Source organism: Ptychodera flava, chromosome 1 (assembly GCF_041260155.1).
Source record: "Ptychodera flava strain L36383 chromosome 1, AS_Pfla_20210202, whole genome shotgun sequence".
In the NCBI taxonomy this organism is placed as follows: Eukaryota; Metazoa; Hemichordata; class Enteropneusta; family Ptychoderidae; genus Ptychodera; species Ptychodera flava.
Genome location: NC_091928.1, coordinates 43693539 through 43710766, shown reverse-complemented (window position 1 = coordinate 43710766; position 17228 = coordinate 43693539). Strand labels below are relative to the sequence as shown.

General features: G+C 36.4%; 1 protein-coding gene across 1 annotated transcript in view; it reads left to right on the top strand.

The window, feature by feature from the left end:
* Positions 1-17228, top strand: part of LOC139138416 (cytosolic non-specific dipeptidase-like) — a 73594-nt gene that overhangs the window by 44829 nt on the left and 11537 nt on the right. The window contains exons 8-10 of the mRNA XM_070706800.1: positions 355-429; positions 15824-15968; positions 16783-16882. Of these exons, the coding sequence (XP_070562901.1) occupies positions 355-429; positions 15824-15968; positions 16783-16882 (320 nt within the window). The remainder of the gene's footprint in view (positions 1-354; positions 430-15823; positions 15969-16782; positions 16883-17228) is intronic.

Genomic DNA, 17228 nt, shown 5'->3' with positions numbered 1-17228 from the left:
AGTAAATATGGGCAAAAGTTTAAATTAGCGGCATCTTTAACTAGTGAATTCAAACACCCAGCTAAATTAGCTAAAAAAGGATGCTAGCTAAAAAAGACTTGTTTTACAGTATATAATTGATGTAGCATTATAGTGAAATCAAAACCTGCTGTACCAAAAGCTACTGGTATATACATCAATGTCCTATCAGATCAAAGGAGGAAACTGACCATTTTGATATTGTCCAATCAGATCAAACGAGAAAACTGACCATTTTGATATTGTCCAATCAGATCAAAGGAGGAAACTGACCATTTTGATATTGTCCAATCAGATCAAAGGAGGAAACTGACCATTTTGATATTTTGTTTTCAGAGGTATTTGCTACTTCTTTCTGGAGGTGTCCTGTGCAGCGATGGACTTACACTCCGGTGTCTTCGGTGGTTCTGTGTAAGTTTGTGATCTGCATTTCTTATTCTGACAACTGCCTCACAGTACTGTCAATTCCCATAATTCATTGCGATTTGTATCCTCAGAGATTCCCCAGAGAAGTCTACCCGTCTCCCATGTGTAGACAAATTTACAGACTAGTTGTAAAAATTTTGAAAACGTACCTTTATGCACACCATTCTTCTCAATTCTCATTTTAAATGATTTGGAAAATTATGCAAGATTGAGAGAGGAGATAGCATTTTTGTAAAATTTTCCACTGATTGTGTCTTCAGCCATACAGAATAATGTGATGGAAAGTAGGGAGACTAGTTGCACCTGTTTTATGAAACAAAAGGATATTGATTTTTTTCCAATGGAAATGACAAAAGAAATTTGCATGCTAAGTTTTCTCAGATAATGACCCCTTCAGTTCGTCATAACTTGCTGCCCTAAAAGTATGGCATTTGTAGTACCTACAGAATGTGACTTTTATGGTTGTTTAGTGGTTATTTTGAAACTTTCACTGAAATATCTAAACGTACTTTTACTAGATATTATTTGACAGTTATTCTGATGCTGCACATTACTGCTTACATACAGAATTGAAAAAGTTTTTAGAAAAGTAACCTTCATGGATACAAATCAAAGAGAATTGTGGGTAATTTATTGTACTGTGTGCCTGATAGAAACTAACCACTCACTATACAATCTATCAATCAATTACTTTCTCTCTATTTGCCTTACCATCCTCATTGTCTCCAGCCATGTCTGTGTTTACAAGATACTCCCAGGACCACTTGTTTGTTTGTCCCAAATAGCCTGTGTTTCTCGTAATCGGAAACTGCCAAGATCCAGGAGTATGTGTGTTGTCAGCATTTCAATTTTGGTGATAGGTCAGCATTCGTACGTGTAATTTTTAGACATCTGCACGCCAATTCCCTGCGAAGAAGATCTGCAGGAACACGCAACATTGATAACGTTTGATATCGGGCAAAATCATGTTGATGAAAGGGTATCAGTTTAATTACCTTCTCGTGTCTATTTATAGACAGAGAAGGTATTAGAGTTGAAAACCAATATGCTGCTGTCAAGACTTCCGTCTGTCAAGACTTCCGTCTGTCAAGATCCGTTGACGTCATGCCATTGTGATGGGTCATATCATAAACTGGTGGGGGTGTTCATGGCTCAGGTTGAGGTGTGGGAGAACGATTTTGAGCTATGACAAAAATCAAAAGGGACTTAGCGGCATAGCCACAGTGTTAAGCCTTTCCCCGAGGTTTCTTAGTTGACTACAATCTATTACAGACTACTGAGCTGACGTTAGGGGTACTCACTTTGTGTTTGCTCACTCTGTGAGCGCCAGTGTTTGGTACTGAGTTGCGTGGATATCCCCTCATGGCCTCACGTGATCTGGGCCTGTTGTATAATCTGCAGAAGAAGATCCCTTACCGAAATTTTAGGCCTCCCGCAAACTGTTACTGCAAATTTGCCGCAAGCTTTGCAGTAAATTTGCAGCAAACTATTTGCCGCAAATATGCGGGTGGTTCATTTTTCAGATGCAAATTAGGTTTCTTGTGAACTTGCTGCAAATATGCAGCAAACTCCCTGCCGCAACGTTGCTGCAAACTCTTTGCAGCAAATTTGCGGCACAATCCTTGCAGCAAACTTGCGGCAAATTAATTTGAATGTTACTGAAAATTTGCCGCAAACTCCATACAGCAAATTATTTTATTTGCGCTGACCATTGTTTCTCATGAAACTGGTATTTCAGAGTTTAGTTGGATAAAACACATCTTGTGCTGTCCACAGTCGGCCAATATATAAATTTATTTATCCAACTTAAGGTGAAGTACTACGAATTACGTCAAAATTAAGTAGTGGTGTCATTTTCTTGAAACTTTGCACAATATTCTTGGAAGTTGCGCAAGTGCAAAAATAAAATAAAAAATGGGGGTCACCACACTCGTTTCCATGGAAACGGACGTAAAAATGGCGTCGTTAGAAATAAATAAAAAGGATATAATTCACTTAAACTAAAGAAAGCAATTATAAAACGCTTAGCAAATGAGTTAATTTTAATAAATACCAAGACTTAAGATCCATACCTATCGAATGTATAGTTTTCAAGATGTTTGTGAAGAAATTTTGACATAAGTATCGATTACAAAATGACGATATCGAAATTATATCACTACATAATTTCGAACTTTCTTCCTGTCGTTTTGAACGGTGTCATTTTGACCAAACTTGGCGAATAAACTCCTGACATAATACCATTTAGTTTACACTTTTAATAAAAGGGTGTCACCACGCTACTTTTTACAATATCTCCAGGTGAATGGGTAATTTGCGCCATATAAATGGGAGAGAAATGTTGATTTTTCGCTCATATTGAATGAAAAACAGCTTCGTAGGGGGTCAAAATATGACAAGGTTATAGGTCACATGTATTTCTAAGACACTGGGTAAAAAAATTAGGTAAACAACAATGACAAGTGATGTTAAATATATGCGCTACAAAATAACCCATTTGCGGCAGGCTGGAGTTAAATCTGCGCAGAAACGTTCTAAAGCGTGTGCGCGTCCGAATTCGTCGCCCTTTACCTTAAACCTGAAATACCAGTTTCACGAGAAACAATGGTCAGCGCAAATAAAGTTATTATAAACAAAAGATGACAGAGAAAAAAAGTTAAATTCAATTGTGGTACAATTTATTTTATATGCCATGTTCATTTCATGCCACATAAGTGTCATGATCATGTCAAGATTTTCTTTTGACTTGAGAAGTTTCATGTAACATTTACATTACTGTCAAAGGCTGCGATTTGGCTTTCTGTTCTCTGAATTTCTTGTCCCTTTAGTGTACAGCAATGCATTCTGAAAAATATAAATCGTTTAGGGAAGAGTGTAAGTCTTTACCGTTTGACCAAACATTGTAAATTTCATGAAAGAAATCGATAATTATTTGAAAACGAGACAAAATCAAGTTGAAAATTGAAGCAGAAAATGCATAAATATGCATGATCGAAATTAAATTAATAATGATTAAAATGTCCGACAGCGGACAACTCGCCGTATGTTGTTTACATACACGACGGCGACAATCTGCAAAAATCTCAGCACTTACTGTAAAGTAACTGTTGTGAAACGAAAGTGAATTCAGTATGAATCAGTACTCAACGAAAATTTATCTTTAGGTAAAGATTGCAATACAACGATTACAGAACATAATTATAGCGATCGATGTACAGACGAACGGTACATTGACTTACATTTCTGAACGGCTCGCAGACGCTGGACGATTCCCGGTCCGGTTGCAGGTCTCACCGTGCTGTGTGTAAATACCGTACTCAGAAAATATAGTCGGCATCTTTACTGCCGCTCGCGTTCACAAATTTAGAACTCCGCCTGTCCCTGGTACTGTATACACGTTTTTGCAACTATGTGATATCATTTGGCTGGCGATTCCATAGAAAGATCACGAAATTGTCCACTTGAAAACTCCTGCTCACAAGTACACAGCCTACACTGGCCGATGGTACTAAAATCTAAATTCGCGCCGATCAAGCCTCATGACGATAACGGAAGTGCGATCTATAAATCATTACGCGATTGATAATGTAGTCCCGTTTTTAAATGCTGGAATTGACTCTACATCTGCACCGATCCGTTATATTTCATACTTAATATAGCATTTAATTTATTAGTTTAATGAAAATGGCTATTTTTATCATAGAAAGACAAAAAAGAGAGTAAAAATTCTTTCAGCACGAAGAATCAATATCAATGCGCGAACTGACCTTGATGAACCGTGACCGGAGAGTGTAAACATGTCGGCTGCTCGCAGCTGATACACAGGATCTAGGACGTGTTGGACGTTGGTGAAGCGGCGCTTTGAATTTTCGTACAGCGACTCGGGATGGAGTGTAGGCCTAATCCTAAATCTCAAATTTGTGCTCGGCAATACAACTCTAACGCTGAAAACATGGACAAAAGCCTTTTACCTCGACCCATGTTATCAGAAGGCGAGATTTTGTCAGCGGCATCGATGGGACAGACTGTAAGCTGCAGTGCATTGTACGTACCGTATATATTGATGGGATGAATAGCTTGGAGCACAGCCACTACTCTGCTTGGAGGTAGTAGCGGAAACATTACTGTACAGATTTGCAGTAACAAAAGTCTACGACGTGTCCTTACAGACCATCATCAAACGCACATTTCGTTCGAAACTGTTTGCATTTTGGTATCATTCGCAGAAAATACAGGGTGTAACTTGCAAGACAGACAAGTCCCTGTTTCAAAAATTTGTTTCCCTAAAAATTCAGTTTCCGATCTAACCATAATTTACCCAACCAGATTGTCAAAGGGCACTTTTATTACATCATGTCACTACAGTATATACTATAGATGCACTCTATATCCATGCAATGCTTTCACCAGCATAACTGAAGCTGTTCATTATCTATTATTACCATGCCCTGCCCGTCGCATTTTGATTGGTCGAGCTGAACCACGTGACTGACCACAAATACACAGTAATGGTTCGTTTACATGCCCGTGAATATGAATAATAAGATTAACAACTCAAAGTATCGTAACTTTACAGCTCAAACATAAATCATAATCAATCACAAAATAAAATGGAGCACTCTTAGGTCAAGTTGAGATACTTTTTTTTGAAAATATTTCCGGATTTGCCAATTTTTTACAGCGCGCGTGACAGTGCGTCGCGTATTGCTCAGTTTCTGGGGCCCAGTTGTCGTTCGCTCCTGAAATTTTCGGAAATTTTGACGGTTTTCTTGGGTTCGCTGATAATATAATGGAAATAACAGACTCCGCTCTGACCATTAACGTTTATTTGTGGGCGCGGGCTCGAGGAAAGCCAAATTAACGGGCTCGGCAAGCCTCGCCCGTTAATTTTTGGCTTTCCTCTCGCCCTTGCCCACAAATAAACGTTAATGGTCAGCGCGTCGCCCGTTATTTCTATAGTATTACCAGTTATTATAATTTAAAAAGTGGATTGTCTGTTATGAAATAAAGGAACATAAAATATAAATGAAAGATCAATTTTATGTTGCTTACACATGACTGGTCACGAAGTGCAACAGTTACGCCTACTCAGTGTGTAGTGTGTACTCCCTGGTAATGAAAAGTGGGAAATATGTCAATCATGTGTTGCTGCATATTTGCAGCAATAATCTGGTTTGCCGCAAATTTGCAGCAACTTAGTCGTTTACCGCAAATTTGCTGCAAACTGACTTAAGGGTTTGCAGGAGGGTCACATCTACCTGCAAACTTCTGCAACTCCTTCCTGCAAGCTATATGCTTGCTGCATTTGCAGCAAACTTACGGAAATTTGCAGTAGAAATAATTTTCGGTAAGGGATCATATGCCTCCGAGTCTGAAAACTGTCATCCTGTCGGCATTTTCCTTGCATTTTTTCTCATTTAATTTTGCAAAATATCGGCGAGTACCTCAATATTTCAAGATAACCCTTTCTTCCCAATCGTTTCCTGGAGTTTCAGAGTCATATGAACGAAAATGAGTGAAAGTTTTAGACAGGAAAATCGGACGTCGGCCATGTTCAATGTTTACAGTACAATCAGAAGTTTACGTGGAGGAATTAACCAACAAACACAGGAGTGTTCATGATGCCCGCCCTCTAGAGGCAGACCCTCCTATATGAAGTACCACATTTGATGCTTGTAGAAAGCTTGACCACACAATGGAGCATTTAAACTTTTAGAAAATGACAAACTGAATAAGAAGGTATTCAGAAAATGTCAAATACTGAGGAAAAATGCGCAAATATTCAAAATAAACAGGTTAACTGATTGGTCAGCTATAAAAAACAATGAAAATGTTTATGATCAAAAGTTTTTGAGATGTGCACATTTTAACAAATACAGAAATTATTAACATTATAAATATAAAACAAACTATTTTTTCAGGGATGGGACAGGTTGGAAATGAGGGGTGAGAGACAAAGGCACTCCTATTGCTGCATGTGGATGCAGCCACACATTTCATTTACAGCATACTTATTCACTGTGTTGTGTTCAAGTTCCATATTGTACTGACTGTCATACAAGGATAACATAAGCAAATCAAATCAAATTAGAAAAGGATCAATGCTGTTGTGTGGATTTTGCTGAACATGGCTGATATTTCGCCCTATATATTTGGTATCCAGCAAAGGCATATTTTGATGTAAAGTCAAAATTAACACTACATTGCTGACAATATATTTTACCGTTTCTGCATGAATTTTTCTTTTTTAAATTATAGTATATTAGTACTTCAAACAGATTAACAGTTATCGTGATGTCAACCCATAATTTTACATCACAAAGACTGTAATTCTGCCAATTTTTTTTGTTTTTCAGTCATTTTATAAATTTTGCACTGCACAAGACGATTGAACAAATTGCAATGTTTGAATTTGTAAACTCAAAGAATAAAAATCCTTTGGTCACAAATTAAATTATCTTTTGAAAAGAAATTTACTCTTAAACACTTTTAGCATATATTCTTTACATGGTCATGTATTTCAAGGAAAATATGCCTATTAAAAACAGTAATTTCTTCACTTTCAATTTTTTTTCAATACTATGACAATTATCAGCCATGAGGTTATACAAACACAAGACCAGATAGGCGTTTTTCATCATTTCCACAGGACTCTTTGGAAAATCCATTAAAAACAGTTAAAAGTGACTGGAAATGATCACTTGGTATACATTTAATTTACAGATGCCAGGTTGTGTATTTCACATGCACTCAGGTCAGTAAGGAAGTGCGTCATTACTATTTTGGACTGTTAATTCTTATTTCTGAATTGTTTAACTTTTTCCACATTGAACTATCTTTAGGCAGTTTATACTGTAGCTTAGAATTTTTTTGATTGATGTATTTAATCATCTTTTGGGTTCTTTGGGTCCATATCCCACCTCATGCCCCTACATCATCAACTATTACCAACAACTCCATGCCAACAACCAATTACCTGACCTGGCCACACATTAGAGAAGGTACAGCGTCATTGACGGTATTTTTAATGCGCTAGGCTGAGGTGGCAAGTCAAAATTGCTAGAGAGGTAGGCCTTGCATTCATATGTGCCGGTTGCTTTAAATTTTGTAGTCCCTGTAATTTGCATTGATATTTCTGTTTTGATGGATTGTTAATCTTCATTTCTCAAGTAGGGAGCATGCCTCTGAAAATGTATTTGGCCATGTTAGTAGACAGAAAAGGCACACTCTTTTGTAATTTCTGTGTTACCACCCCTATTTACTGGCACCATTTGTATGCAGTTTAACCATGCTGAACTGTTTTCAATGCTTATAGGGAACCTACCCACTTTTTTGGGGGGGGATTTGGGTGGGGGGCTGTTATGAGATTGAGTTCTCCAAGAGATTTACCTTCAAAGAGATTTGGTGGACTCTTCAAAAAACATTTGTCTGAAATGAGTCTGATTAATCCAACTATGGTAGGTTTTCAGGTGAAACAACCGGCTTTCAGATCGTTGATTTTGAAAAAAATGCACACAAAATAGTCAGGCTGTTTCTGAGGGAGAGGAGTGTCTAACTGCTGACCTCATCATTGATGGGTCGGATCCACTGATATGCTTGCCAAATCACTCTTGTGAAATAAATCTTAAAGCCCCATAAGCTGTAACTTTTACCTATTTTTGCCTATTTTTTTCAGTAAAACATGTTAAAACGTCAATCAAATATGTTCAATTCTTCCAAAACGATGTATTTCCGTAAAAATAAATCGTAAATCACCTCCCCCGCCAATGCACAGCCGCTAAAAAATCAGCCGCGCCAAGCGCCAGATGTCAACAACGTTGTATTCCAGTCCGGACCAGAATGGAAATTGGCAACATAAAATCGCTCGTTGTTGGCCAACGGTACGTGTTATGATCCCAAACTAATATGTGATTCTGCGTTATTTGGTAGGACAATTAACATTAGTAAGTCATCATTGAAAACAAAATAAGAGAAAATGTCAAAAGTTACAGCTTATGGAGCTTTAAGTGCAGTCTGTCCAATTTCATAGTTTCCTATGGGTCATGTTCAGTTTATTAATCTGGCGACGGGGCCCCACAATCACCAAGGAAAGTGAAGTATGTCAAACAGAAAGTTAACATCATACACACTTTAAACTGTTACGAAAGCCAGGGTCGTGTAGTTGGAAGCATGGCCTTTTTTCACAAGTAATCCTTCCATCAAAAGGGCAAAGTGTCAGAGCCCTTTCACGCAGGAAATATGAAAAGATTGCTTGCCCCTGGGAATACAAATCTACACGATGTGTGAGCCCCTCTGGGCTTTTGCCTGTTCACTGTCATATAACTGTGGCTCGATACAATAGGATTTTTACTGTATTTATCAATGTCAGGGCCCAAGCTCAAACTAGTTCCCACCTTCAATTTTTGATGAAAATTTTTAACAAAAGTAATGTTTAGGCAAGTGCCAGACCAAGTGGAGTGTTTTTGTTTTTTTCTCGGGGGGGGGGGGGGGGGGGGGGGGAAATCGGGAAATAAATAGTACCAAAATCTTTGTGTGTGAGTCTTGTTCTTTCCTCATGTTTTTGTTTGCGTCAGTAGCTCTCTTTTAATAGTTACTGGCCCTTAACAGAGCAGTTTCTTATATGTTTGACATCCAAGAACCTTGACAGTTGAACTACTTGCACATTTCATGCTTTCCTCCTTCTTTTTGCTGGCAATGAAAGTGATCATATTTGAAAAAATTTTTCCTGGGGTCCTGGTAATTGCCCATCCTCAATGTCTTATAAGAAAATTACAATGATAGCCTATTGGTGGCAAAGTCTTCATGGCTGCTGTGCATGACACCAATTGAAATTTGTAATGCTCTATCATGAAATGTCAGTGGTGTTGATTACAATCATCTCAACTATCGGTGTACGTCAATGAAAACACTGTAATTACTGCTAATGCAGAGCCCAATCATGTTATTACCGGTAGGTAGTTTGATCAGTATCATAAATTGCTGTCGCATCCTTGCCTAGGGCCACATCCTGTCACGTTGTTCGTTTGTACATTGTAGCTTTTACCTTACATAAGTGGTAGCTTTCTGAGGCTGAGTTTTGTTACAGTCTGGTTAGCTCAAATCTGAGATAATTTTTTTCTGTAATTCTGGTGGTCAGCTATCATGTGAGGAAGACACAAACGGGAAGGGGGGAGTGTCATCACTTTTTCAGTCTATGTATTTGTCATTCTTTTTAATCATCTGACCACTCATGTTAAAATAGAATGCACCTCGTTAAAGTGAAAAGATTTAAACTTATGCAGAAACTTATCAAAATGAAATTTCTAATCGTTTTGTTACCAAATCAAGATAAAAATCAAATTATGCAACATTTACCGATATTTGAAATTCAAAATGTCTGCAGACCCTGTGTTAACACCATGGGGAAAAATAAATTTTGTGCTTTTCAAAAAATTCAGACTTGTTGAGAATTTTTCCTTCTTGGAGAGCTTTAACCCTTTGAGCGCTGTAATTTTTCCCACCAAAATTATAGTGTGCAACATTTTGCCAATTTTGTGAATTTTTCTGTAACTTTTTTGACAATTTTGGACCAAATGAACATCACATTTTATTGGCTTCAGATTTTTATCAAAATTTTACAAAAAATCAGAAAAAAATTGACTGGTGTATATTTTGATATACGGTAGGCGACAAAAATTGACTTCGGCGCTCAAAGGGTTAAAATGAACCCCCTCAAGTAGTTGATCAGAACAGAATTGTAAATGTTTGAGAGTTTGAATTCTGTCCCCGAGGAACGTTCTACCTTAATGACCAAAATTTATGGCACAGACAACCAAAGGCTATCTAGAGAAGAAAATGTGACCCGTCTGCATATGTGGAAAGTCGACATAATATGAACAATTGAGTGGAGTATGCAGATGTGCCGTTTGTCAGAAAAATATGCACAATTATGTTTCATCATACAGTTCAAAATATTGTGTGATGATGAGGTGATTGCTTTCATACATTTAGTTGGGGTATTTTAGGAAGGATATCATGATTAGTATGAAATTTACATTTTTAGCTCACATTTGGTTATACCAATGTGAGTTATCGTATAGGCTGAAGTCGATGGCGTCTGTATGTATGTGTGTATGTATGTATGTATGTATGTATGTATGTATGTACAGTATGTCCGTCAACATCAAAAACACGCAAACCACTGCAGTTCAGCTTGGTATTTGGTGTGTGGATGCATCCTGGGCTATAGATGGGATTTTGTTCAAATGAAGTCTGCATTGCCAAAATTATGCAAATGAGCTTACAAAATGTGAAAATTGTTAAGAATTAATAACTCAAGAACCGCTTTTTGATTGCTTTGAAAATTTGTGTGCAAGTACCTTAGGTGAACCTATACAGTTTATGAATATTGTGAAGATATCCTTGATTTTGTATTTTTGCTGAATTTTTTGTGATTTTTCTCATTTTCAGTAAAAATTCTTCTTCTCTGAAACGCCAGCCCAATCGCTCTCAAATTTGGGTTGTCTTTTGCAAGGGTGTTACTCTTCTATTTGTTGAAATTATGACAAAATTGGAAAATTACTATTTTGAGCAATTTTGTCATTTTTGGTCAAAAAATCTCAAACAGTATTTTCTTTTTAAACCCCTGGACAGACAGCTTTCATATTTCGTACACAGATGTACAGAGATGACAATAGTTAGATTTGTGGAAATTGTCCTGAAATATACAAATTTGTATTTTTAAGACAATATTGTCATTTTTGGTCAAGAAAACTTGATCTCAAAATTACTTGTTTGATAGCTTTGTAATGTGGTATAAAGTCCCGAGGGATGTTATTAGATAAATTTTCTACTCAAAGTGATTGGAACCCCCCACATTTGTATAGTTCAGGTAAAGATAATTTTGTCATATTTGGTATCAATTTGTAGGAAAATTGATCCAGAAAACAAAGCTGAGGTGATTTTTTTTCATTGTGGACCAATTTTTGCAACTTTTCTTCGTAAGACATACAAGAACTGATGACAAAATTTGGATCAGGATAATTCCAGATGTTGTAATCACCGCCCACAGTGGAAGGCATTTCACTTATCTGTAACTAAATATGTGCTTTTTACATTAGAATGATAACACTCATGGCATAATTAAAAAAATCTCCAAGGTTGTAAATGTACTTCCTGTCATTTGATCTGATGTAATACCAAGGTATGGAACATTTGATATTCAGGAGGGGTAGGGTCTAGAAGATTGATAATGTAGCATTACTTTTTTACTCAGATCCCTGTATCATTTTTTGCCCACTCCCACCTTTCTTTTGATCAAGCCTTCTCTGTTTTTTTGTTGTTGACATTTGCTGATGTATTTAGGATCTGCTTCTCCCATTGCTATAGAAGTTGATATGCATGTTCCTAAAGATGACCTCCAGTACCTAAGTTGGAGACCTTATTTGCTTTTGTCATTCTGTTTTTCTGGTTTAAATATTTCTGAATGGACCAATTCAACCGAATGTGAGCACATAGTGTCCTTGACGGTATTTTTATATTTTTGAGATTATGCTCATGCAACATCAAAAGTCTTCCTGAAAACACATTTCTGTTTGCATGTATTCGGACTCTCAAATTTCCACAATTCTTTTCTGATATACCACTTGTGGGGGCTCATTTTTAAGTTCTCAGAGAAAGAAAAACTTTCACCGTCTTAGTTTTTAGCTACTATAGACTATAGTCTATAGAAGCTATTGGGATGGGTATCCGTCCGGCGTCCGTCGTCAGTCTGTATGTATGTATGTATGTGTGTATGTATGTATGTATGTATGTATGTATGTCCGTTTGTGAGGCGTCCGTCCACTCAAATATCTTGAGAACCGCAGTACTTACTGATTTGATATTTGTTGTGTAGATGAAAAATATGATTTTGAGAAACTAGTTTTTAGCTACTATAGACTATAGTCTATAGAAGCTATTGGGATGGGTATCCGTCCGGCGTCCGTCGTCAGTCTGTATGTATGTATGTATGTATGTATGTATGTCCGTTTGTGAGGCGTCCGTCCACTCAAATATCTTGAGAACCGCAGTACTTACTGATTTGATATTTGTTGTGTAGATGAAAAATATGATTTTGAGAAACTGTTTTTTTTTAATTTTTGATATTGTTGAAAATAGGCAAATTAATGCCAAAAAAGGTGTTTTTGGTAAAAAAATCTTCTTCTTCATAACCGCTGGTCAGACAGCTTTGTTATTTGGTATACAGGTCCCTAGGGATAACCCAACTTAGATTTGTTCAAATTGTGATGAAATATGCAAATGTGTATTTTAAGGAATTTTTTTGTCATTTTTGGTCAAAGTTTGACTTACATTGTATGTAATTCTTGTACTGTATAAACCCTATCAATTCACCCAGAAAAAAATAATTATATGATTTTAAATAATTGAATTAATTACAAATCATCAAAGCCAAAATAATTTAGTGTGGAATTATCAGAAAGTTCAACTTTTTTTGACAGTTCATAGTGAAATGCTACCATCTTGGAGGATTAAAACATGTAAAGGCAACTTTCCTGAATCCCAACTTTGATATATTCTGAACCACCATTTATGTTATCTAAAAGAAATTGCTCATAATAGTTGTCATGATAGGGTGGTCAAATAAATAGAGATAGAGAAAGTTCTAATTTCCATTTATGGTTGACTTGGTAAGGATAAAATAAGATTACTTTTTAGGAAAAAAATAGAGTGGTCAATTAAAAGAGTGGTCAAAGTGATAGGGTTTTTATGGTAAAGCTGGGCTGTAAGATTCCTCATGCTATTTATAGCAATTATGCAATCTGTGTAAACAGTGCAATGAAAGTGTAACATGATTCCTTATAATGCTTTTGATGACCTTGAACTTCTTAAGTTTCAAACATTTGTCTCTTCAGTGTGCTTTCTCTGAGTACGTACAGTCTCAACTTATTCAACAGAACTTACTTACAATGTTAATTTGAAAGTTAAAATGTGCTTGGTTAATAGGATGAAAGTACTGATATTAAAAGATAACCAGCTCAAGATTCTTTATAGCCTGACAGATATGCTGTTTTTTTATGACGTAAATCTTGATTTAAGCAAGTCTTGTTTACTTTATTAGAATGTAATTAACTCTCGTTTATTTGCTATTATAGACTAATATAGTCTGATGAAATATGCAAATCTGTATTTTTACGGAATTTTTTCCATTTTTGGTCAGGCCATCCTGAAATGAGCTATCAAAGATATCCACCTTCTTCATCAATACATGTGTCACAAAAGGTTATTCTCTACATAACACAGCAGAGCTCTGTCAACTGTTGAGTCGCTTGTTTTTTCAAAACCGCTGGTCAGACAGCTTTAATATTTGGTTTACATGTCCCTAGGATGACCTTAGTGAGATAATTTCATACAGTCAGGAAATACTTAATTTTGTATCCATGTCTATAGTAGCTTCAGGGACTTTGGCCCTATGTTTTAATTTTTGATATTGTTGAAAATAGGCAAATTAATGCCAAAAAAGGTGTTTTTGGTAAAAAATCTTCTTCTTCATAACCGCTGGTCAGACAGCTTTGTTATTTGGTATACAGGTCCCTAGGGGTAACCCAACTTAGATTTGTTCAAATTGTGATGAAATATGCAAATGTGTATTTTTAAGGAATTTTTTTGTTATTTTTGGTCAAAATTTGACTTACATTGTATGTAATTCTTGTACAGTATAAACCCTATCAATTCACCCAGAAAAAAATAATTAATATGATTTTAAATAATTGAATTAATTAGGAAATCGTCAAAGCCAAAATAATTTTAGTGTAGAATTATCAGAAAGTTCAACTTTTTTTGACAATTCATAGTGAAATGTTTACCATCTTTTGATGACCTTGAACTTCTTAAGTTTCAAACATTTGTCTCTTCAGTGTGCTTTCTCCGAGTATGTACAGTCTAAACTTATTCAACAGAACTCTCTTACAATGTTAATCAAAGATATCCACCTTCTTCATCAATACATGTGTCACAAAAGGTTATTCTCTACATAACACAGCAGAGCTCTGCCAACTGTTGAGTTGCTTGTTCTTTCAAAACCGCTGGTCAGACAGCTTTAATATTTGGTTTACAAGTCCCTAGGATGACCTAAGTGAGATAATTTCATACAGTCAGGAAATACTTAATTTTGTATCCATGTCTATAGTAGCTTCAGGGACTTTGGCCCTATGTTTCAAAAATCCAAAATACATGGATAGCGGCCATTTTGAGTTTTAAAATATAGCAAAGTGTTGGGTAATTTGTTTTGCTAGTTCCAAACTTTGGCTCCAAATTTTTAAAATTGATTTGGTAAGAGAATAATTGAAAGTTGTATCTTGGAAAGTTTGAGCAAAAGTTTAAGTCTTTCACTTTCGAGGCGCATACTACCTTAAATGGTTGTGTTTAGGTTCTTGGGTATAGACTTCCTCAGATTTGTTCAAACGATGATAATATTTGCATCTGTAAATTTTTTTGGTTCAATTTTACCATTTTTGGTCGAAAACTTTCTGTTAACCTTGTAGCTTACAGCTTAAAAAGTTGGCCAGTAGGTGTCACAAGATATCCTTGTACTGATTTTTCGATTTTCTAAAAGTAAGACGGTGGAAACTTTTCTTCATCGAGCGCTTTAAAATGAGCCCCCACAAGTGGTAGGTAGGTCACAAAAGTATTGATGAAATTTGAGGTGTGTCCTTGTGATGCTCCAGCTTAGATTAGAAGTTTGTCAAGGACACTCTCCTTTCTGTTCACGGCAGGCCCATTGGATAGCTGTTTTACAGATGGGATGACCATCTTCTGACAAACTGCACAACTGTCGAAGAAAACAAGAGTATATCTTTGCTTTAGCAGAGACAAAGGATGTTTATAGGGTTTTTTCAAGGTCTTTGCCTTTAGGCATTGAGTCTTGCTTTCAATACTGGCCCTGATGATTGCAACAATGTTACAAGCATGACTGTTCAGCAAAATAATTTGGTTGTGCGTCACAGAGGTAGCATACTGGTGTATCGTGGATCACTGAACTGATTGGAAATTGTCTCCTGTTGAATGTCATTTGAAGACAATGACATATCATGAAATATCCTGTCATACAGTTGATGAGCTTTTCAAAAACAGGAACTCACACTGTTATGGTTTTTGTCACAACACAATTAGGTGAGCAAAATATTTACCAGGTGCCTATACTTGGCTGTCAGAATTACCCTTGCTTCAGTGATGATAATGAAATGTCTCATTTCCTTCTCAACAATCTTCAAGGCTTTTAAGACTGTACTTTGTCAAAATTGACAGGACTTGCAGCTGAGTCATGGGTTTTGAAAGGCGACAACGTCAATATTTATCAGAAATGCACTCTTCTGACGAGTGTCTTTGTTCTATGATGTAGACACGAAGCTATGACCGACTTGATTGGATTAATGAACACCCTGGTGGACAAGAATGGCAAGATTCTAATAGAGGGAGTAAACGACACTGTGGCTGAAGTCACCGAAGAAGAAAGAAAACTCTACAAAGACATTGATTTTGATCATGTATGTACACAATTTTATGTATCTTCAAACTTAATATTGCATATAAAATTTGTAATATATTACAAAATGTAACATTCCCCCCTCCCCCGATGTTATGATGGCATTGCAATGAAACGCAATATAATTATTGTAATCACTCATAATCAGTGTCACTGCAATAGCAAACCTGTTATCAGTTTTTCAATGTATACAAGATGACCAATCAGCTGTCTGTTCTCAAGAGCATCACGGAGATGACCAATCAGCTTTTGGCTTACATCAAAATCCTGCAAGTTGTTGTTTATGAACATACCGGGTAAATGCCATTGGTTAACACACAAATGGTTTCAATTTGACCAATCAGCAGGTGGTTTATAAATTTGCACATTCAAAAAAATGAGAAGTAGTTTACCATTTAATGATTAACAGGTGATTGCTTGCATAGTGCTACGAAAATTGAAAAATATTCAAAATTATTTTTAAAAATTTGTGAATGAATATTTTTCATCCCAGATTTTCAATAAATATGGGACATCAAGGAACTTAACACTCTTCCCACCAGTTGTCTTTTTTGTTTCTCTTTTTAGATAAACCTTTATGATGCCACTTCTTGTCTGGAAATCATTTGAACATTCAGCAAACAGTGATTCTTTGGCAGCTTAAACTTTAAACAGTTACATTACTCAGTTTCTTGTCTTTGCAAGACTTCAAATTTCTAAGAAGTACTTCTGAAATACTGACTTCTCATACTATGTATACATAGTGTTCATAAGCTCTCAATGAACGGTTTTATTGTATTGGAATCACTCATTATGTTCCATAATTTTTTCTTCAGGAAGAGTATTGCAGAGACATCGGAGCAAAGCGACTTCTACACCATGAAAAGGAGAAAACTTTGATGCACAGATGGAGGTTCCCATCCCTCTCACTACATGGTAAGTTTATCCGTGCGATCCTTTAATAAGATGGAAAGACCAGTCGCAGTAAGTATTTTACTGAAATTCTTCAAATCTACGGCTTACAGGTATGCAGCATTTTATTTAAGTGCCATCACCCCATCCAAATTTGCAGAAACGAAGCGAATTGTAGCTGTTCTTTCCGTCTCATCAAGCACAGTCTGAACCACTCGGACAAAGGATGAACTACTACACTGTCTGCCATCGACGACTGTTTGCCAGTCACAACTTACAGAAACTTGTCCTGAACGACAGCTTAAGGCAGTGTTGCAGCCAGGAATTTTAAAACAGGAGACACTGTGTCCCAGTACCATTTTTTTGGGCA